This window comes from Chinchilla lanigera, unplaced genomic scaffold (genome assembly GCF_000276665.1).
Source record: "Chinchilla lanigera isolate Chin_1 unplaced genomic scaffold, ChiLan1.0 scaffold00049, whole genome shotgun sequence".
Taxonomy (NCBI): domain Eukaryota; kingdom Metazoa; phylum Chordata; class Mammalia; order Rodentia; family Chinchillidae; genus Chinchilla; species Chinchilla lanigera.
In genome coordinates, this window is record NW_004955450.1 from 3279319 (window position 1) to 3303214 (window position 23896).

The 23896-nt window shown below is 46.0% G+C and overlaps 1 protein-coding gene across 3 annotated transcripts in view; it reads right to left on the reverse strand.

Moving 5' to 3' along the window:
* Nucleotides 1-23896, reverse strand: part of Arid3b (AT rich interactive domain 3B (BRIGHT-like)) — a 46001-nt gene that overhangs the window by 6499 nt on the left and 15606 nt on the right. For all 3 annotated transcript variants that reach the window (XM_013518994.1, XM_013518993.1, XM_005393554.2), the window contains exons 3-4: nucleotides 11059-11127; nucleotides 10839-10911 (exon numbers count right to left, since the gene is read on the reverse strand). In XM_013518994.1, coding sequence (XP_013374448.1) covers nucleotides 10839-10911; nucleotides 11059-11127 — 142 coding nt within the window. The remainder of the gene's footprint in view (nucleotides 1-10838; nucleotides 10912-11058; nucleotides 11128-23896) is intronic.

Sequence of the window (23896 nt, forward strand, 5' to 3'; positions counted from 1 at the left end):
CAGGCAGGAAGGGCTACTAATGAGCACCAAGGGATGCAGGGAGGGCGGGACCAGGTCCTTTCACGGTGGCTGGGATGCTCGTTCAGGAGGCGTGATGGATGACTGTCATTTGGCAGCCCCGGGATTAATGATCTGGAGGTCAGAGGGGAGAATTCCACAGGGAAGGGTCACCGTCCGGGGCAGGGTATGAGACTTGTTGCCTTTTGATGGCCAGCTCCTTTTACTGTACACAGGCTACTGCTGCTGCCCTCCCTCCCCTCCCTGCCCCCGCCGCACTGAGGTCCCACTGAGCTGTGCCTGGTGGTGTTCAGCCTGTTTGGCTTGTGGTCCTCTGCCCTCTCTTTTTTTTTTTCTTCCCCCTTCTCTCTTCTAAAGCACACATTTTCTTTGTTTATTTTTTCTTTTTAAACATGCATTTTCTTTTTTTTTTTTAAAGCACACATTTTCCTCCCTACCTGAAACAGGCTGCCGGCCCACTCTCTCACAGGACCATTCGGTCACAGGAGCAAGCGAAGGGCCAGCCTGTGTGCATAGACACATGGGACATTATAGCAGGACAGTGAGAACAACCAGGCTTGGGGACCTTTTTATTGACCAGCCAATGGACCTTACTCTGACCACAGAGAAAAAGCCTGAGGTGCTTGGCTTGGCCAATGGCAGGCAGGGCTAGTGGGCACCACTTCCTTTTGAAGGCCTGTGTGCGGGACACACACCCAGCTATGCTGACTCCTCCTTTCATGGCATCACTTGGAGGGCTGGGAGGATGTGCTGGAGGATCCATCACACGGGCTACTACTTGACTTCTCCAGCATCTGCACATGTGCTGTTCATCTGAACTGGATGTGCAATGCTGCCTTGTCTTCACTCCCACTTCTTCCTCCTTCATCTTCACTGTCCCCAGTGACTGGGCTCGGCTTCTGGGCTCTGCTTCTGCCCCTTAGCACCTAATCCCAGGCACTGAGGGCTCCAGTGATTCTCCCTGGAGGCCCCTCTTGAGGGTAATGTCCTTTCTGGATCACCACCAGGTTAGGCCCTTACTGGTTACTGGTTCACCATTAGATGGGTGGAGTGGCCTGTAGCCACACACTTGCTTCGCACACTACTGCCACAAACTTATTAAAATGCTGCTTCAACCACATCACCCACTTCCTTGTTTAAAAACCTCTAATGACACTCACTGCTCCCCACCCACGCCACACATCCAGTCATATGACCCATGTCCCCCATGCTGCTCACCAGGCCATACACGAAACACTTAAACACATCCCACCAACTTCTGTCACGCCTTCTTACCAAGCCCTCCTACCATGCTTGATCTGCCTCTGTGACCTGGCCCCTCTCGGGCTGGAAACCACCTGCCTCCCCACTCAAATGCCCCACTCTCCTTCCCTGTCCACTCCCTCAAGGGAGAACTCTCCAACTACTCCAGTTTCCTCCCTCTCAGAATTTCTAGGACTCTCCAATATGGGCCACAAATCATTCCTCTCTAAATGTTTCCTGTGTGTCCACGTGGCACCCTAGGAGGACAGTCAGCTCTGTGAAGCAGGGACTGTCTGTCCTTTACCAGCCTCCAATGTTATGGTGGCTAATATTAAACAGGCCTCCCATGCAGACTAAAAACCATGCTGCTCAGAGTGAGAGCACCGGTTCCAAGGGAGCCTACCTGGGAACCTTCCTGACAGTATCCATGTTTGTGAGGACTACACTGACAGCGCTGACCAGAAGTCAGGTCCTCTCTCAGGTTCTAATGGGTCACAGTCACCATGAAATAGCTGGGGGCGCTGAGGCCCAGTGTGTTTTGGCTGTTTGCTTTCAAGTCCCAGAGCAAGAAAACCAGCAACAGGAGAACAGATAGTTTTGGAATTTTGAGAAAGTTAAAGATCTAGGACTCCACAGTGCAGGGCCTCAGGGAAGGAAAACAGGTGCCAGTGTGGAGGTGGCTGAGTGTGAGCACCTAGGACAGCTGTGGCACAGCAGGGCTCACCTAACTAACCAAGCACGGTCTTTAAGGAGGTCACCCTGGACAGCCAGATACCACTTGGCTACAGAACTGCACCTGCAAGCAGCTTTCAGACTGCACTGTTTCCTGCTGATCTCTTCAAGGGCAGTAAATCTTGAGACACAGACAACGCGTTACACTACTGGAAACAGCCATCATTCATCCAAAGGCAGCCAACATATAGGATAGATGGGCAGGCTGCATACACTGGGTTTTACCAAAAGATGCAGTGTGGACATATACTATGGCAGATTTCCAGAGTGGTCTGCTCCTAAGGAAGGAGCTCCCCGCGTGTCCATCTTGAGCAGTCACTGCACTAACCGTCTAGCCATTTGAGATGGTGGTTTTGAAGGGTGACACTGTTACCAATGCAGAAATTTTATTACAAGTCTGTCTTAACAGCCACAGTGATTCAGGAGCCTGAGAAAGCCTAGGGAAGGGAAGCAAGAGTGGGCATAGGATCGGAGGAGTTGACAGTTCAGAACAGTATTTGAGGTCAAGGCTGTCAGCAGTGGATGGCCTATCTCAACCAGGTGAGAGGAAGAACAGTCACTTCCGGAAACTCCCAGAGGAGCCAGGTAACAGAAAGGTTGTGGCACCGTGGGTGTTCCACAGTCCTGCTTTCCTGTACCCAACAGTGTACCCTCCCTGCACGGCCCCCTCTATAGAACAACCTGGTTCTGGAGACTAAGTCAGTAACGGACCAGCGCTGTGTCCCGCAGCTGGCCCTCTTTCACAGCATTAGAGAGGTTCATTGTTGGAGACAGAGCTGAGGCCGTCCTGAGGGTTGTTTTGGGTGAGCATGTGCAGCCAGATGCTGCGGGTACAAACACCTGCTTGGCTTCAATTCTGACCACTGAGAAAGACAACTGCAACCTTAGCAGCTTTGTGCTGGTGGCCATGGAAGCCACTGTGCTTGTCCAGAGGAGATTCTATGAAGAAAGACGGGAAGGTCTTTAAGTTAAGGTTGCCAATACATACTACTGGGGGCTGGGCATGGGGGACCAACACTTCCAGCCTCAGTTTCCTCATCTGTGAAATGAGAAATATGCGCTAGATGACTTTCAGTTCTCAAGTCTTAGAAGTCTATGAATAAAAAATCAAGACAAAAATTTTATTTGTGATTATTCCCAAAGGGAGGGTGACTTATTTTATGGAGCCTGCCTGAATTGGGAACTCTTGTAATGAGCAATTTGGACTCTTCTCCAGGGAAGGACCCCTAATGCACTTAAGGTGAGGTCAGTGAAGTTCACGTCCACAAGCACTGGTTCCTTTCAGCCCTTCAGAGAAAGGGACGGGGACTCTGTCTGCTCTCTAAGTGGAACTACAGCCTTCTCTGGGCGGTTCCTCACCCACAGTAGCAATCCTGTGCCCACAATCAATGCAAAGGCTGCCTGCGGTGCGGCTGGACACCCACTGGAGAGAGCTCTGTGGGTCACTGGTGTGGCCCTGCAGGAGGCTGTATCTCCACCATGACAAGCCTGGGGGGCACCTGGTGGGGAAGCCTGCAGACTGTCAGTCACTGCTATCAAAGCAGGAGCTAGGATTGAGGGTAATTAATCATGCTCTCCCTGACAGGAACCCAGGGCCTTATCTGCACCCCAAGAAATTCTGCTGGTCTCCAGTTCCCTCCTCAATAAAGGAGACTGACAGTTGCAACAAAGAGGCCCCTTATCAGATTTCAGCCAGGGAGCCCGAGCCAGCCCCAGGGACGGAAGTCAAAGGCTTTTATGAGGCCCCAGGACCCAGCAAAGCCTCCAGGATGCTGGGCTTTAACCCTTGTTGGTGGGCATGGGCACTCACAGGCCAGTGCTGCCCTCAGGAGCTTCCAGTGCAGATATGGCAGAACACCAGCTGCTTCCTGGCATCCTGCCTTCCTGCCTTCCACTCAAGATAATATAGCTGTAATTGGGGGGTGGGGACAAAGGCAAGAGGAGAGGACGCTGCCTCTGGCTTGAGACGGCAAGAGTGCTGAAGGGCAAGCCACTTCCTTTCTATTGCAGAGAATGGGCATGTTCCAGGGAAGGCCAGGAGCAATTAGAGGCAGGGCCCCAGACAGCTCGTGAAGGCTGCCTTCCTGCCTACTGGTCAGGGGTGAGGGCCCAGGACCCAGGGCGTGGCCCTGCCAGGCACCCTCACTGCTTTTTCCTGACTTTGAAAAAGGTGATTAATCATGCTCATAGCCTGACTGTCAAGAGAGCTGTGTAGGGAGCCTAGGAGAGTTTAGGTCCATGTTAGGCAGGCAGGCCAGCCAGCCTACTGACCATTCTACAGATTCGTTTTCACCTTGTTCTGGTTCTGTTCCCCAGGAGCAAACAGGAAAATGATAACTTCTCCCCTGCCTTGCTCACGTAGAAAACACCTCCCACTGGGCGTCTAGCAGTTGCACTGCAGCCTGTAGCTAGACTGTTCTGCAAGGCAGCACCGAGAGGGCACACTTAAGGGCATACTTCAGCCTTCTACCTCCAAATGCCACCAAGTAGGTCTAACTTACTATGGTGCGGTGCACTGACATAAGTGTACAATGGGTCCATGCAGTCGTCTACACCCATGTAACCATCCCTCAGGCCAAAATACAGAACACTTCCCGTGTCTCTTCCTAATCAACACCCATCTTCCCACCCCAATGGCCCTGAAGTAGCCATTATTCCGATGCTCATTTCCTCAAACTTTATATAAATGGAATCAATCATGCAGCGTGTAATTTTTAAAGTATATAACCTTTTATGTTTGGCCTATGCTCACTATTAGGTCTGTGAGAGCTGTCCTGGGTGTGTGCAGGAGCAGTTTATTCTTTTTATTGGACTTTATGACTGCACCACAATTAGTCCATTCTACTTCTGATGGACAGTTGAATGCTTTCTAGTCCTTAGCTACAATAAATGGTGCTGCTGTGAATATTCCTGCATGTGTCTTTCATGCATGGAAGCGCTCGTTTCTGTTGGGTACAGCCCCAGGAGTGGAACTGCTGCAAACAGGCTCAGCATGGTCAGCTTTAACAAATCCTATTGAACAGATTTCCAAAGTTGTTATACCCATTTATAACCATCAGCAATGTGTGGGTGTTCTAGTTGTTCTATGTTAGGAGATCATTTTGGGGGGGGTTAAATACTCCACCTTGGATGAGTTGTTTTAGATGAAGTTCCACAGTATGTGTAAGTATCCTGCTATGGCTGATAATGAAATCATGGTTCCGACCATGCCATCTTTCCTCAAACCTGCATTCAAAGAAGTTGGCCAAGGAGCTGAGGAAGGTAGGCTGTTGTTTCCTCTTCTCTGCCTGCTGGTGCATACTACCCTTTGATGATATCGATGGGTGTTATGGTTTGTGTCTGCATGTCCCCCCAAATCCTCATGCACTCCTGGGATGGGCTGCTCGATTTATGATTGATTCATGGTCCAATGTTGGAATTATGGGTGTGAGTGCTATACCTGCCCTAGGGCAGGTAGTATGCATAGAATGTAAGGAAGGGAAAGAGGCTTGCTTTTCCTTCTCCCTCTCCTCCCTTTTGCTCTTGCTGCTTTTGCTATCTACTGCTGCCATGAACAGCTGCCCTCTGCCCTGTGCCACTTTGCCTTGCAGCCGAGTATGAACTAAAACCTCCACAGACTGTGAGCTAAATAAACCTTTCCTTCCTTAATTTGAGCATCAGGTATTTTGTCTCAGCAACGAGATAAAAGTAACCAAAACAATGGGGCAGGGATGGAAGGCAGCCGGGAGAGGCCCACTGTCTGGGCGCACACAGCTATCTGGGCTTCTGTTGTCACCTTGCCATAAGGCTCAGACCCCTTGGTGTCCCCACAGAGTAAGCGGGCCAAACCCTTTCTGTAGATTAGCTTTTGGTCAATTCATTGACTATTAGCTCACTATGGAACAAAAGAGGCAAAACCATCAAATAACTCAATTTTACCATGTGCCTATGAGTACCAGTAAGATTCTGAAGGGGAAAAGGATAAATTTAATGACAAAACTGGGCCACTCAAATTAACTGTGCCTTTCAAACACCAAGTTCCTGTCCCATTATTGTATAACTGGCTACTTCTAGGGTGCTAAATGACTACTATTAAAGGTAAAAGGAAGAAAAATGAATCTATTTATCAGCAGCAGCTAAATCACCTATAGAGAGAAAAGGACTTGGCCTCAGACAAAATGTTGAGAATTAAAGATTTGCATTTTACACTTTTGGTTTGAAGTTTAAAATGAAGCTTCTGAACTGACCCCATCTGACAAACAATATATTTTAGTCTACCAGGAAGAGTGTCCAGGGCACAGACCATTTACTGTAAGATACAAAGAATACGTAAGAAACTGCCTCCATCAAAAGCCAAGCAATATATGTCATGGACATTTCCTTGCCAAAGATGGATAGATAAGCACACAACAGAAGGAAAAACACTCAGCTGCACTCTGAGGCAGGCCCAACCCTTTCCCACAGTAAATTCTTTGTATATACACATCAAAAACAGATCTAACAATCCATTAGGAAAAACCAAGGTCAGTGTGCTGCCTTGACCAGAACTGGCAGGGGCAGGAGGGCTGCTCTACACGTGAGGTCTTGACAAAACTTGTCTTCCACATGACCAGGGGGCTCCTTAGCCAGACACACCCCCAAGGGGCAAGGGCAGGAAAGAACAGTCTTGCTGGTGCCATTTCTAGGGTAGTATGCACCAGCAGGCAGAGAAGAGGGAACAACAGCCTACCTTCCCTCAGCTCCTTGGCCAACTTCTTTGAATGCAGGTTTGAGGAAAGATGGCATGGTCAGAACCATGATTTCATTATCAGCCATAGCAGGATACTTACACATACTGTGGAACTTCATCTAAAACAACTCATGGCTCTGTGCCCCCTACCCCATCTTGCCTTGACAAGTGACAGCCTCCTTGCCACTGTGAGTTGTCACACCTCTTGCATCAATCATTTAGATGTGTTTGTCCCTCTTCTGGACAATGGCCAGTGCAGGTACCCAGCATTTGCTGTGGGGCTCAGAGAGCCAGAGGACAGACAAGGCTTGCCCTCTACTCTAAAAGCAGTAACAGGACTGTCAGTGCCAGGGAACCACTATCTCAAAAGCTGTACAAGGAAAAGGAAAGAGCACCAGCATAGGAGTTAGGAGATCTCTGGCCCTAGGTGAGTCCCTTAACCCCAGACTGACTCTTCATTACTAAAAGTGATAACCTTTGCCCTCTCTACCCCAAGGAGCTGGAGCTTGGGCAGCAGTGGGTCAGATGATGGGAAAAGAGTTTTATAAAGTGTATGAGTTAATAATAAAAGTAACTGTAAAATCAACTTCATCATCATTATCACCATCTCGACTCTAATGAGGTCACTCTTCTGTTACCTCCTAGGGAAAAAGGGAGCAAGCTTTTCTTCCTCAGGGATGAAGGAAAAATGGAACTGTTTATACATAGCTTTTGCTTATCAGACTTACAAATTAGTCCCTTGGGGCACACAAGAGTTCTGCAATCTAACCACGCTTTCTAGGGTGATATTCTGGGGAGAAAGAGAATCTGGAGCAACTTGTGTAATTCGATTTGGCTTCAGTTAGTGCAAGAGGAAATCTATTATTTAATAAAGAAAGAAAAAAAAAAAACATTTGGTCTTAGAGATTGTTGATACAGTCTGCACACAATCTGACAGAAAATTCTTTAAAAGGGCTTTCCTTCGTTTTTCCCAGGGGGAGCACAACAGCACAATCATGGACACAAACACAAAACACAGAGGCTTCCATGTTTCTGCTTCGATTTATAGATAAGAAAGTGTTGCCCAGAGGGGAAGGATTTGCTCAAGACCATGGAGGAGGTGGAAGTAAGCCCTGGCTCTGCCTCACAGGCTTCCCATCTCCCAAGGCCCACAGGAGACAATGAGCAACAGCTCGTGCTGCCTCAGCCCACCAACACCCGCAAGGCTTCTCTTCTGGTGGGCTGCACTGGTCAGGGAGGGCTCAGGGTGCAGGGGACCTGTCCTGGCCTCGACATTGAGGACCAAAAGCTAAAAGGGCCACCTGCTGTGGTCAATTTGCCCAACTGTGTCAACAGGCAAGAGAGACAGCAGAATGTAGCAGTCACAGACTGTGCCTTCTCCTACAGGATAGCTGTTTTACTACCGCAGCTGCAGTTATCTCCCCTGGAACCTGTCTCCTTCCTCTACAGTGGCCTCATGTCCAGCTGTCTGGCTGCACTCACACCCAGACCTGTCCCTGTCAAAATTCAACCTGCAAATCTACCACTTACCCTTCACATCAGCTCTAGGACTGGCTTGTTGCCCTGCTGCCAAGGTCTGTGAGGCTTCCTTGGTCCCAGCTAACAAGATCTGCCAAAGTTCCCCAGCCACTCCACTCAGGGAGAGACAAGTGAGTCACACCCATTTAGGACTCTTGGCCCCACTGTTCTGTGAAGCGTAAAGCCAGCAATCTCCATATAATTAAAAGTGTAGCCTGATCCCAGCTCTTCCGATGAACCACTCTAGCTTATACTATGAAAGAGAGGAAAGAGGCGGCCCTGGGGCTCTGAAACAGTGTAGCCCAGCTCAGGTTGGACTGCCAGCACCCACTCCTCTGATACTCACTAAGGGGGCTTGAGATTAATGCCTGACTGAGGGCCACCTTCAGGTACATGAAAGGAAGATTTCTATAGAGACCTTTTCTTTTTTTCTTTTTTTTTTTTTTTGGTACCAGGAATCAAATTCTGGACCTTGCACTTGCCAGGCAGGCGCTTGTGCCACTGAGCTATATCCCCGGCCCGTATAGACACCTTTTCTATAGCAGAAATTTTCTGTCTTTTCTCTTTACCACAATCCCATAGCAGTGGCTCTCAGCAGGGGCCGCTTGTAATATCTAGTGACATTTCTGGTTGTCAAGACTGGGAATTGCTATTGACACCTCATGGGAATAGGCCATGGATACCATGAACACCTAACAGTACACAGGACTACTCATAAGAACAGGGAATCCAGTCCCAAGGGTCAGTAGTGCTGCAACTGAGACCTCTGTATGAGACACTGGAACGCAGCAGACTGATTTGCTCTCCTCCTGGGGTGATGCCAGCAAACAGTGAAGTACCTGACTGAAATGCTGAAGGCAGGACCTGAGTAACCACAGACTCACTTACCAAAGGGAGTCACTTACTCCTGCTTTGGGCTCACTAAAAATATAAGAGATGGCAATGTGGCTATCCCAGAATAGACAGAGGGGTAGCAAGACTGTTCTCTGCTTCTGCCTCCCATTATAGGGCAGTCATGGAAAGGAGACATACACATTCAATAGCCCAAGGCAGCACCCACTGCTCTGAAAGCTGAGTCAGGAAAACCAAACTGCTCATATAGCAAATATGCCCTGAACTCCTCCCAGCCTGGGACTGTTAGCACTAGGGGCACAGATATATGACAGAGTGGCTGTCTCTGAGGAGCTCCTAGTCCAATGGGGACATCTAACAGTAAACGATCACCAAATACCACCCTTGGCTAGGCTGACCCAACTTCCATTTTCCTTTAACAGTCCTTCTGGGAAAGGCAAAAAACAATAAAGTGGAAAATAAAGCAGTGGTGTTGCACTGCTGATTAAAATCTATATTGCTATGGCAGCCCCTCTGAGACAGGATCAGCGCCTGGGTTTGCACCAGCTGGGCTTGTGCAGCTTGTAAATAATTAAAAGGTAATTGGAAGGGGAGACCAAAGTATTAAGTGGATTTCTCTCTCTCAGGGCAACCAGGGAGTTTTCATTGCTGCCAGTCACATTATCTTTCAGGATTATATTCTTGTTTTTTAGCTCCTCGCTGATAACTGCTGGTGGAGTAAACTAATTAAGGCTGCTGAAACTGCTTTAACAGGCTTGGAAACAGCTAGCACAGACTCAAAACTTTCCATTGTCTTTTTGTTAGTACAGCCCTGCTACCAAGAAGGCAACAGGCTTTGGAAGGTAAGGGAGGGAGGGAAAAGGAGAAAGAATGCTCAGAATATTTACCTGCTGGGGCTGCCATTACAGCTTAGGCTAGGACAGAGACAATTTCATTCTCTGTTCTCAATAAAGACACTGACACAGACCCCAAGGGAAGTGTGATCAGGCATCAACAGGGAGGAGGCTGGTGGGAGCAGCACTTCCTCCAGCTGTGTCCTGAGGGGGATGAAGGTGGAGCTACAGACTGGACAACTGAGGACCTTCTAAAGAGGCTAGGGTTGGCTGGTGAACCCACTGCCAGGACAGGATGTCAAGCCAGGAAGTTTAGTCCCTCAGCTCTATACTCAGTCACACCAGAATCTAGGGTGGTGATGGCTACAGGTGGCAGTGAGGGGACGGAGAGATGAGGAGGGCAGAGAATCAGGAAAGGGAATTATAAAGCAGATGCCACATACTCTACAGTTAAATTATACAAATGTTCCAGCCAAGTTAGTGGATGCAAAAATCAAAAAGCCAACAGACGAAAAGACAAAATGGCCTTTCTTTCCCATGGAATCATTTCACACTCCAAAATATACCTGGGGTCTCTACTCTTTCACCTACCTTTCTCAGTCTCTGTGAGACTAGACATACCAATATCAGCCTGGATGCTACTTTCAGTGGAGCCCAATGCAGTTACAAGGCTAACATAAAAGCATATTTGAATCTGAAATGATTCCAGACACCAGTTACTGAGAAGAGACACAAAAATAACGTAGGGCCAAATCGAAATGATCAATCCATTCATTTTTTTGCCAAAGTTTTCTCTACCCTCTTCAGTGTGGCTGTCATTATTCAGATAAATCCTGAATATCAATCAGCAGTAAATGCCCTTCATCCTGAGTATGGATAGCAATACTGGCACACAGGAGGCATCCAATAAATAAGGATAAGGAAAGCAAACTCACCCCTTTTCTGCATAAAGATGAAGAGGTCATCCAGGAACTCTTTCCTTTCAGGATCACTGTCTAGTTCATATAGCTGCAATACCCACCCCAAGGAGAAAACACAATGAAACGTTCCACTTTGGTACAGAAAGTCTTATACCACAGATACTACAGCCATAGGAATAAGGACAACCCACGGCAGAACTGCCCCTATCTTCCTCCCAAAGGATGTATCACAGACCTTGGCAAAATCTCGGGAGATCTCTCTTCCACGGCCTCCATCGGCATCATCACTCCAGGCCAAACCATTCTGCAGAAGAAGAAGACAGAAGGTTGAAAGGTGAATAAGGAAGAGAAGGAGCAGAGGACAGTGTAACCATCTGGAAGTTACGATGACTCCCAGCATTTATGCTAGGAGAGACTGGCAGATGACTACTCTTAGCCCCTTCCAGGAACATTTTTTTTTTTTTTTTTTGCTTTCAGTTAGGATTCCAAAATAAGGGGGAGTCAGGCAGAAGAATCATCTCTATTTCCCAAAGGATGAGCAGGTGTTACTCGTATTTAATACTACAAGAGGGGGCCCAGGCCCAGTGCCCTGAGAACCTCTAAGCCCCAGTTCATCTTCAGAGGCCATCACTCTGAGCTGTACCTTGCTGTGGGTGTGAAGATGCTATACCAGGTTTCTCGGCTGCCATAAGCGATGATAAAGGTCAAAGGCAGTAGGCAAAGATGCTGAAGTAGTCTCTCTGCCCCAAGTCTAGTAAAGAAAAGGCCTCACTGACATGAGGGCTACCACACCTAAGACTGCTCAGTCTCAAGGGATAGACCCAGTACCCCAGGGCAAGAGTTCATTTTCATTAGGGAAATAATGAAAACCTATGGCTGATTTAATTGATTAGGTTAAACCAACATCATTCACTGAACAGGACAAACATGTCTCCCTGTTATTTAATCTTGCTAGTTTAGAATTTAACAGAGTACTCTGGAATATTTTGTCATCCCCACCATCAGTAGAGCTCCTTGCTGGGCACATAATTAACGGGTTAGCTAAGCCAACTAAATACCTTTTCACAAAGCATAGAAATGCGTATGTCGAACTGGGGATATAGCTCAGTGGCATAAGCACCTGCCTGGCAAGGGTAAGGTCCTGAGTTTGATTCCCGGTACCAAAAAAAAAGAAATGCAAATGTCATGCAGGAGACTTGGTGGGGTGCATGGAAGCTCACAGTGTAACTCTGCTACTCATCCCTGATCCCTGCCCAGGCCAATGGAGGGCCCAGCGGATGCAAACAGAAGCCCTAGGCCTGTCATCCATGTCCCTCAGCTAGCTGGGGTGTGTAAGTGGTAGAGAAGAGGCAGCTGGGCTGGGAGAAACTAGGGGTTTCTTGGGAGACTATTCTTTGGATTGTGTAGCAATCTTGTTCTAAAACCACATCAAAACTGGGATTATACATCTGTAATCCCAACACTGTGAGAAGCTGAGACAGGTGGATCACAAGCTTGAGTCAAGCTCAAGCAATTTATTAACTCAGAGAGACCTTGTCTCAAAACAGAAAATAAAAAAAAAAATGTCTGGGGATATAGCTCAGTTGGAATCCCCAGTGTTTAATCCCCAGTACTGCAAGAATAAATTAATTTTTAAAATGTGCCAAATAAAATGAGAGCCTGGTAGAATTCCATTCTGCCCATGTCTCTCTTTAATCAATCAAGCTTGCCAGAAGGCATCATTAAGTTATATTTGGGGGCCACACCTCACTTTCTCTGATCAGTTTGAGTTCTGAGATGCAAACCCATTTCCTGATAGCAGCAATTCAGCAGACAGTGTGCAAATCTCAGAAAATGACACTCTGTCAGTTGAAACAAAACAGGCCACACCAGTGTCTCCCTGCTTATCTAGTAAAAGACTCACATAAGGAAGTGCTCAGTAAATCTGCTGGACAGTGTGCTCATCAGGTTTTCAGGCAGGCGCTGTTGGAACCCTTGCTATGGTGCCTTCAGCCCAGAAGCCTATAACCAAACTGGACGAATACTATGGTTTTAAAAGCTTCAACCCCATGTTGTAATTACAGTCACTAGAAATCTAGTGTCATCTGGTGGCAACTAGACAATGAATAATCAAGATGAACTATGCCTGTCAGGTCAGCAAAACCAGACAGAGTTACAGTCCCCTTTCAAAGGCTGCAGTAGCCTGCCCTAATGCCCAGTGATTTTGTTTGAGCCAGTAATTCCTGCTGGAAAGACAATTATCCCGGAGCCCCCCTCTCGCCTCTTGGCTAAAAGACATTTAATGGAAGATCATTGCTGCTTCTGTTATGTCAGTTGTTTACTGCAGCAGATCTGAGGCTGAGGTTGTTCACAAGAGGCTTCTTTCTCTGTTGGTCACTGCACAACAGTTTGGGGCTAATTATAGTAACTAGCAGGCATTCTGAAGGTTCACTCAGAAACTACTTAACACTCAGCTGGGTGGAGAATAGGGAATCCACAACCCAGTCTCAGACAGGGCTTTCCCAGCAGGAGAAGAGTGTGAGAACAAGCATGTCAGTGTGACCAAGGTGGGAACTATGTGTGAAAATAAACACCCAAGTGCGAGTTGGCTCTAGGGAGGAGCAGAGAAGAATGCCTGGTGGTGGTGGGGGAACAGGCCTCCTGCTTTCTCCCCAACTGCATGAAAGTAAGGAATGAATGCTAGCCGTGGCCTGGGAAAGGGAAACACTCACCTCGAGAATATACTTCATGGCAGGAGTTTAGCCTAAAATGTCTCCATCCAGCCCAGTCACTGCAGAGGACAGGGACACTGGCCAGGAGAACAGAAGCAAGACAACGGACACTGAATAATCAGATGGTTTGAATCATTCCACAGAAAAGAATTGCCAGTCACTACTTAAAATACGGAGAAAGAAGTTGGTCCAGAGTGGATGTTTTCTTTTGTCCAATCCTTGTCCAAGGCAAGGCTGGCCTATCAGTTAATTTAAAATATCCCATCCAAAATCAATCAACCAATCAATCAATCTCATCAGGGGGGCACTGTTGAAAGGTTTAATGTGCATTACTTCATCCTGAGGCAGGTACACTTTGATCTTATTTCACAAGAGTTGCTGGCCAAGAGGAGAATTCCTAAATTCTGCCTTCTCTTCCCTGTCCAGCTGGATGCCAGCTCCTCCAGGAAGCCTCCTGCCTCTGTCCACCAAGCAGGTTCAACGCCTTTCTGCCCCTGGCTCTGTCAACTCATGCTCCAAGGAATTGGGTCCCTAGCTCCCAATACACAGAAAGTACACACACACCCCTACTAAACAAAAGGGGTGGGTTTCCCTGGGACTCCAGCCCAACAACTCCTGTCTCTTGTTTCCCTTTTCTTGGGGAGGGGATTACTGATTCTCAACTGATCAACTGCTATAAAACATGGCTCACTTATTCAAGTTTACTTGCAAGAGGCTGCTTGGGTGTGACTGCAAGTTATCAGACCAAAATTAATTTTTCTTGGATTCCGAGTATGGCTAACAGAGGCTGTGGTGGGTAAAAGAAAGCAGAGAATGGTAGAGGCTGAAACACACAGGCACAAAGAAAGAGCTCAACCTTTTGGGAACCCACCAAGAGGGGTGCATATGAAGAGTATTTGTGCTGAAGGGCTGTTGTGTGCAGCCCCCCGCCCCCAGTTGGCTTTGTTACCCTGGCAGCCAGCAGCAGGACAGTGGTTTATGCGTGTGGGAAGTCAGCAGTGGCCAGAGTGGTCACTTACTGCCATTTACAGCCTTTCCAGCCTCCCCAACTTCAGAACTCTCTTTTAACATCTTTGATCTCACCAGGAGCTTGCAGGAAAGGGGCAGTTTGTTCCCAAATCCTCACCCAAGACCAGGTTTGGCTACTATACCCACAGTCAGCTAATTTTACCCACAGGAGCCACAAAGCGTTTTCTTTAAACCCCTGCAAAATGGTGGTAAAAGAAGGGTGATGGAGCAGGACAAAGAGGGGCAGAGGCCTTCTGTGCCTTCTCTGTGCTAAGAGCTGAAGGGCGGCCTCAGCAGCACCTTCTCATTAATTCTACAGTACAGTGCTTATGTCAGAGCTCAAGAGACAGTGGCTCCAGGTGCTCCATCAAGCAAAGGGCCTGGGGCTCAGAGCTTCCAGTTGCAGCACCAGGACCCAAGCCCACCTCTGCCTGGCTCACTCTGTGGCACATGCTCCTCATGGACTGAAACACAGTGCCAAGTGTTCCTAGTGGGGTGACTGGGAAGCAGAATAAAATTCTCAGAATGTCTGTGTCATGACCTTGGGGGGGCTCCTGGAAATGTGAGGTTCTTTCATTCTTTGACTCTTCTCATTAGTTTTATGTAGATACACGAGCCAAATGGAAACCAGCACACACATGGGGCTGACAGGCACTCCTAACCTCACAGTACTCGCAAGACAGATTAGCCACCAAAGGGTGAGTATCCACTTCTCCCAGGGGATGGAACACTAGGGTGCAGGGCGAGGGAGTGGAAGGGAAAGAGAGAGGGAGAAAACATACACACACCTGAGAAAACCAGAGGAACATGGCACCTACCATTGTGATGCACATAGGGCTTTCAAAAACTAAAAGGTCAAAGTCTAACCTGACTTTTCGCAAAATTAAAATAGTGCTTCTTTAACATCTCAACCCTGACAGATCAAGAAATCAGAGGGAAAATGAACAGATTCACTACACTGAAAATTGAAAAGACTTTCTGTGGAAAAGCCGCCAGGCCTCTCCCACTCTGTGGGCAAAACTAGGGTGGTGACTGGGCAAAAGCGACTAGCCTTTGCCTAACAATCAGAACTGCCCAGTAAAGGAGTGAGCCTTCTCAGGAGGGGGCAGCTTCCTGTCTCTGGATGGCCATCTGCTTGGGACATCAAGATGCAGAATCCACATGAGGCAGAGTGGATGAGATGGCCTCTAGGGGATCTTTCTGTCTCAGGATCCGATGACAAATTCATTCAACACAGATTTCCTGAAACCTACCCAGGTAGAGCATTGTGTAAGCTGCTGGGAACAACCCATCACCCCCGAGTAGTTCCCACCACGGTGCACAAGTTGAACACATGTATAGCATCTAACAGTGCCCAGCAATAAGTACCAAACAAAAAAGTGATGAGAGGTAAAGAAAAGGCTGGGGGCTCACAGGTGGGGTTAAACTGACCTTGAAGGATGGGCTAAAGGGAGATTTACAGTTTAGAGGAGCAGTTAGTAGGGGATAAACAAGGCATGTTCTGGCAGGGAGGACATAAAGACAGTCAGTCTGAGTGGTCTGAAAACAGGCTGTGAAATGCCTTGAATACCAGAGTAAATTTAAACTCTGAACTGTGGGGAGGCAGTGGGTGTTTCTGAGCAGAAAAACAAACAATTAAATCAATGTTCTGCATGATTTTATCAATCTTAATGTTCTGCATGATTTTGTCAATCAATCTGTGTGCACACACAAGCATGTAGTGTTATACTAATGAGCCACAATTCTGAGCCCTTTTTAAAATTTTTATTTGCAGCCAGATGTGCTAAGGCATGCCTGTAATCCCAGCACTCTGAGAGGGTGAGGCAAACAGATCACAAGCTTGAGCCCAGCCTATATAATTTAGTAAGACCTTGTCTCAAAATAAAAAAAGGACTGGGGATGTAGCTCTGTGTGAAGTACCTGGGCTCGATCTCTAGCACTGCAAAAATTAAATGAAAATTAAAATTTTTTTCCTGAGACAGTATACTAAATTGCCCAAGCTGACTCCGATCTTGTGATTTTCCTGCCTCAGCCTTCTGCGTAGCTGGGAGCCTAGGTGTGCACCACCATGCCCAGGTAACAACCCATTTTTATTGGAAAAAATGTAACGTACACATGGTACTCACATACCTGGGTTGAGATTGTGGGCGGCTTTTACTACTCAGTTTTTTTATTATATCCATTCATGCACAAACATTTGATCACTTAGGACAGTGGTACAAACCCATGGCATGAGTGCTACAGTGGACCATTTGTACTATGGAAAGCTCTAAAGGTTTGCCATCACTGACCAAGGATATATTAGATACTGTGAAAGGCTCTGAGAAAAAAAAAAGAACAAGACAGATCAGAGTACCGTCCAACCTTTTGCAACTTACATTCTAATGCGGGGGAGTGGTGTTAAAAATCCATTATAGATACTGGGCATACAGCTCAGTGGTAAAGTGCTTGCCTAGCATACTCAAGGCCCTGGGTTCAAGCCTCAGCACAGGGCAGGGGGTGTTGGGGGGACAAAACCAATTATGTTTATGTTTCATTGAAAAACATCATTACTTTTTCCAGATTAACTTCTGACTCATGTGTCAAGACCTATCATTTGCTCCCTTGCCACCAACAAAGAAATGCACATGAAATGCACTGAAAGGACAGACTAATTTATCATACAATTTACCCCTTCAAAATATTTAGTCTTCTAAGTAAGAGAGTAGTCTGATTCTTCATTTAGTAAGATATTTTTTCATGCTTCTCAGTGATTTATAACCCCCTTAACACACTGCTTTTGTAAACAGCACTGAAGATTTGTAAGAGGAAGCCAGCCCTGGGCTGGTGAGCAGTAAGCTACACAGGGAACCTGAGAATCAAAAAAGAAACCACTGTCTTGAGAGGCAGACAAACCAGGTAATCAACTGGATCTGGACTGCAGGATGAGAGAGAAGGATGACTGAATTCTTATAGTGAGAAAAGTGGGTTCCTATGCAAACAGAGAAGGATCAGGCAGGAAGCCTTTGCAGACTAATGAAAACAGACCACTATCTCGAGGATGTGGTGACCAACCAATCCCATAGCCAGGGATCCCAAAGCCAGGTTACAGCGGCGGGCAGCAGAAGACAAAGGCTTACTGCAAGCTTTCCATTGTGCAGAAAGGGAGAAATTTATGTATGTCTTCTGACCCAAGATGACTATGTTGGGCTCTTCTTTTTACTAGGATCTGGGGAGAAAAAAACCCACCAACTCAACTAGACCACACCTCTAAGATCTGAGGAGCCTGCGCTGCATTCCTCAGAGTTGTACCTCCCCAGAGACAGGAGCCTGACTTTAAAAGCAATTAAGTATCTGGGCTATTTTAGGATTACTCCTTGACCACCTGGAATATCTTATTAAAGCACAGCTCAGATGTCCAAAGCAATTTTAGTTCCCATTCCTCACGCCTCCCCAAGGCAAAAGTTAACCCTTTTCGGCCTTTTAAGTACAAGGAGGGGCTAAAGGACTAATTCTTCCCTTAGGTTCCTTACATTCTGTAATCTCTAAGAAACTTCCTGTCCTTAAACACCACAGCACATACTGACAACTTTTATGAAGAGTCAGTCCTGTGTTCCCTGAAGACACAGAATGGTATTGTGCTTCCCTCTGTCTGCTCTCTATAAGAGATATGAACCCCAAGGTCAAGGATCTAGGCAAATTCTGACAACCTGAACCTCAAAGAGGTCATTAGTAAAATTACCAGACTTCAAAAGGGCTGATCCCCAGCTCCTGGACACCAATTAAGGGTTCTGATATATGATTTGTGACTAATATATTTAGGCATAATATGGCTGTGGTCTTTTTTTACTTAATAAGCAAAGCATATACTGCCTTATCTTTGGTCAGGCTGGTGGCTCTGTAAGTATTACATGTACCACATTTGTGACTTCTTTGCTGCTGAGCTGGTCAAGAATGTTGTAATGTTAAAAGTCCAATTCCCAGATGTTGGTATAAAGGAATAAAAAACACTCTTTGCCCTTGCACTAGTTTTAACTGATTCTAGGAGGTAATGAGACATGCACAAGAGTAACGGGCAGGATTACAGGACACTCTAAGAGGCGAGGCGGGGCCCAGGAAGTAAAACAGATACTGTTATAAGCAACACTGTTGGGCTGCAAAAACTTCCTGATAAGATCAGGATTACTGCTCCTAACTAAATTGCTGGGCTCTGAAAGCACTGAGCTGTAATTATCAGATGTACCTTTTCCGCTGCCAGGTAACTTCAGTAGGAACCAGAGTGAGCCTGTACCTCCTACTACCAACAGACCAATTCAAACTCAGTGGCCTGGAAAAGAGCTCAGGGACACTTCTCGTTGAGCAGTAGGAAGAGGCAGAGTGGAGGAAAGGAGGGCAGCATCCCTACCTTCCCATCTAGGCACAGAATCTGTCCATGAACCAACAGGACTGCCCACAACTGGGGTTCTACAGGAGTACAGAAGAGAAGCTCCAGCGTAAAGCTGGTGATGGGGACCCCAACACTCAGGGGTGGCATGGCCCAGTCTCATGGCTGAGAGCCAGAGGGAACCCCTGCTCCTTCTTCCTGTGGGACCAGCACTCTGGCCTCCTCCAACCCTCGAGCTCCTACCATTTGCACTTACGCTGTGGTTGTGGACTAGTGTCCATACCACAGGACTCTGTTCAGAGTAGCAGTCAGAGTTGATGAGCCCAGCAGGGAGAAGAGCCCTGAAGAGGCCAGGACGCTGGCCAAAGGCCCTGCTGTACAGGCACTGCATAAAACTTGTTCTGAAGCTATGCATTTTATTTTATTTTATTGCATTTCATTTTTTTGTCTTTTTGAGACAGGGTCTCCCTATGAAGTTCAGATTGGCCTTGAGCTTACTGTGTAGCCCAGGCTGGTCTTGAACTCGCAACGATCCTCCTGCCTCAGCCTCCTGAGTGCTGAGATTACAGGTGTGCGCCACCACACCCTGCCTTTTTTATTTACTTATTGTTTGTTTGTTTTACATATTTTAAATGTACAGGAAGAAAACATTTAAAAAAAAAATATGATCACAACGTATTTCAACAAGTTAAACAACAACAACATCAATAAAGCCCTTTTTTCAAGTCTGGGATTCCACAGACCATCCTGGACTACACAGTGAGACCCTGCCTCAAAAACCAAAACAAAAAACAGCAAAGCTCCCAACAGTGAACAGTAACGTAAGCTCATCCAGTTCGCATACTGGGGACACAAAGTGGCACAGCCTTTCTGGAAGTCACTTGTGTTGAAAGGCACTTCAAACTAAAGACAACAGTAGTAACAACTAATCATAACTAAGCATTTAACTTGTGCAGGCACTATTCTGGTGCTTTATGTGTATACAACACAGCTCTTCAGCACAATGTTTTGAAGTGTATTATTTCCCCTTTTTTCAGATGAAAAAACCCAAGGCAAAAGGAAGTTGAGTGATTTTCAGGAGGTTACACGAGAAGAAATGGAGTTCAGAATCTACTGCAGGCAAAACAGCTTTAAATTCCTACTTACTTTCTCAGTCTCCTGATCCTTTAATTCTACTTTATGAATTATCCTAAAGAAAGAGCTACAAGTACAGTATAACTTTTTAAAAGCAAAGAATGAGGAACAGCCTAAAAGGTATGAAGGTACTGCCCATGTGACAGAATGTTATGTGGCCACTACTTTGACAGTAATGAAACCACTGAAAAAAGGTGATTTCTCCCTCGGCCCACTGGCACAAAGCAGGAGGGAGCACCAGGCTTAAAGTTATCCTGTAGGGGTTCACTGCCCAGACTCCAAATGGGAGGCCTAAGCAGCCCAGCTCACCTTTCCTGTTAAAAAGCAAACACACAAAGGGAGACGGAGGTAGTGCCTGTCTCATATGGCTCAATGTAATAAAGCAAGTATTTGCTACAAAACAAGTCTTAGCTATTAGAAAACAAAGGAGCAACAAAACTGTAAGAATATATTTACCACCTTCTTCCCTTCCCAAGAAAACCTCACACAGAAACACTAGATAAAATTTAATACTGAGTTGGACATGGTGGTACACATCTGTGATCCCTGCTGCTTGGGAGGCTGACACAGGAGGATTACAAGTTCCAAGCCAGGTGGACAACTTAGCTTCACTGTCTAAAAATTTAATAGAAGGGGTAGGGTAGGGGGACAGGGATGTAGTTCTTGGTAGAACACTTACTTGCCTACCATGCACAAGTCCCTGGGTTCAATCCTTGAAACCACAAACAAACCAAACAACAAAAACACCTTGTACCTCTTAAACATACAGCTAAGCATGAGCCCAAGAAAGTGCCTAGAACCTGACATCCCTGCTACTCAAGAGGCTGCGGCAAGAAGGTCACAAGTTCCAATCTGGACAACTTAGCAAAACTCTGTCTCAAAACTTAGAAATAAAAAGGACTGGGGATGTAAAAATAAAAAGTTCAGGGCAAAGGCTCTGGATTCAATCCCCTGTACAGGAGGGGGATAAGGGGACAGGGAATAAAAAGCGGGGTCGACAGTGCCAGAAACAAAAAGAGCAGCTGAGCAAGAAGCCAAACTGAAGGGCTTAGGGGAGAAAGACTGTGGGCTGAGGACTGGGGATGTCGTCACCACTCCTAAACACACCCTACTACCACCATCCTGGGAGAAGAGTCCAGGCTGGACATCTCCACATGCCAGTACCCAAAACTGAAATAACTGCATTAAGGCCAAAGGCCTTGAAAGCCCACGCCTAGAACCACCTCTGAACTGAGCCTAGAAATCTATCCACCAGCTCAGATAAGCAGCAAAGAGCCAGGCCCTCATGGAAAAAGAGCATCTATAGAAACTCACAAAGATAGAGGCCCCAAATTCACACCACCAAACCAACACTGCCAGCTGCACCTGTGGAATCCAGGACAGAGAAAGACAAAAAGTCTCATCAGGAATGTGTCCACAAAAACAAAACAGCTACTCAAAGTGAGCTTACAGAGGAAAACAAAACCAAACAAAACCAAAACCAAATCACCACAAGAGGAAACCATCTTACAAGAGAGAAACATGACCAAAGGAGAACTCGCACTAGAAAAGGAGCTAACAAAAGAACAATCTAAAAGCACCTTCCACACAGGCATGTTGAAAAGAATGGTCAAATGCTGAGACTTAATAAAAGAAAGCTGGGCAAAGGACACGGATAGCTCAGTAACATTTTCTTTTCTATATTTGAAATTTCTATATTAAAAAGTTTTTAGCAAATTTCACAACATAAAGTTTAAAAAGTTAAGATATCCAAAGAGCTAAAGGAAAGGAAAAAAACCATGAAAACAGGCAAATTTTTGAATACCAAAAAAATATAAAAATTAAAAAATAAAAATAACTGAACACAGTAAGATAAAGGATTTATTTTTGGCAGACTGAGGGACTGAACCAAGGGTGCTCTACCACTGAGCTATATCCCCACCCCTTTTCATTTTAAGACAGGGTCTTGCTAAATTGCTCAGGCTCGTCTTGAACTTGTGATCATCTTCCTGCCTCAGCCTCCAAGTAAGTAGCTAGGTTACAGGCATGCATCATCATGCTCAGCAACATAAAACAATTTTTAAGAGAGAATGAAGAACAGACAGAGCTGAAGAATTAGAAATTGTAAAATTGAATGTGAATGCAGGAGAATGACATCAAGACATAGGAATATGAAAGAAAAGATACCTAGAAGACTGAATGAGAAGGTTCAGATACTCCTGTTCAGATACTCCTGGTGGCCCATGCCTAGAATCTCAGCACTGGGGAGGCTGAGGCAGAAGGACTGCTGCCTAGGCCTACAGTGATGAATTCAAGGCCAGCCTGAACTACATAATGAGACTGTCTAAAAAAACCCAAAGAACACTGGTCAAAAAAAAAAAAAAATAGTATTCCTCAACTCAGCCCCAAGATACCCACAAATTAGGTTAAAGAAGCAAACCAAGGCCCAAATGAAATAAATCAAACAAAGTTTAAATCTAGAACTCTGTCATGGAAGTACAAAATAGCATCAGGAAGAAAACTCTTCACTAGCAGGCAACCGCAGCAATACGGGAAGCTGAGAGGAGGGCTGAAGTTCCAGGCCAGCCAGAACCACTTAGTGAGCCTCCATCTCAAATAAAAGGGAAGCTGGGACTATAACACAGTGGTAGAACATTTGCCTAGCTTGGGCAAGGTTCTAGATTCAACCTCCAGCACAGCAATAAAACAAAGTTAAAAACAAGGAAAGAGTCACAAAGGTAACAATCAGACCAACATCACATTTCTCCACAGCAAAAACTGTTGCTAGGACACCATGAAATCCTCTCATCAAAGTGCTGAGGAAAATAATGGTCAATTTAAAATCTAAAGCTATGAACAATTATACAGAAGGGCAAAAGAAAGATATTACAAAAGATGTCTGAGACATACCAAGACTGAGTTTAATTTGCTGTTTTGCAGTACTAGAGATTAAATCCAGAGACTTTTACGTACTAGGCATGTGCTCTACCACTGAGCTACATACATCCCCAGCCAGTTATCCATTCATCAATCCACCTACTTATTTGTTTGTAGTGCAGGCTGGCCTTGAACTTGCAGTGATGCTCCTGTTTCAGCCTCTCAAGTGCCGGGCTTACAGGCATGCACTACCACGCTCAGCCTTTTAAAAAATTTTTTTGAGATGGGATCTTGTGAACTATGCAGGCTAGCTTCAAATTTTCAATCCCCTCCCCCTAATCCTTGGGATTACACAGCTGAGCACCACTGTGCCTGGCTCCCAAACTGCGTTTATTATATAAAATCCTTGCTTTAAAATAAGGAAGAGTAAAGAAAAGCCCTGAGAAAGAGTACGAGACAAGTAAGGTAAGAAAAGCAATAGACTGAAAAATAAAATAAAACAAAACTTGGTAGGTCCAAGTAAGTGACTATTAGGGGGAAAAATTACTTGGGAAGGAGTTAAAACCGATTAGAACTAAAATACTAACCACTATAAACTAGAAGACAGGACTGGTGAAGTAGAAATTAAAACTGTATTGTAAAAAAAAAAAAAAAAACACAAAGAATGCAAATTGCAATTTAATACCAATAAAAACACCTGCAGGCCCTGCTATTTGGGAGGCTGAGTCAGGAGGATCACTTGAGCCCAAAAGTTGGAGACCAAACTTGACATTATAGCAAGAACACATTAAAAAAAATATTAAAAAGTAACCAATGAAAGAATAGAAGCAGTGTAACTTCTGAAACAGGAAAGGAAATATTGAAATAAATCAGTAAAAGACAGGAAAAAAAAAACAAGCAAAGAAAAGGTATTTTAAGGGGCTGGGGATTTAGCTCAGCGGCAAAGCGCCTGCCTGGCAAGCGCAAGGTCGTGAGTTCAGTTCCCGGTACCGGAGAAAAAC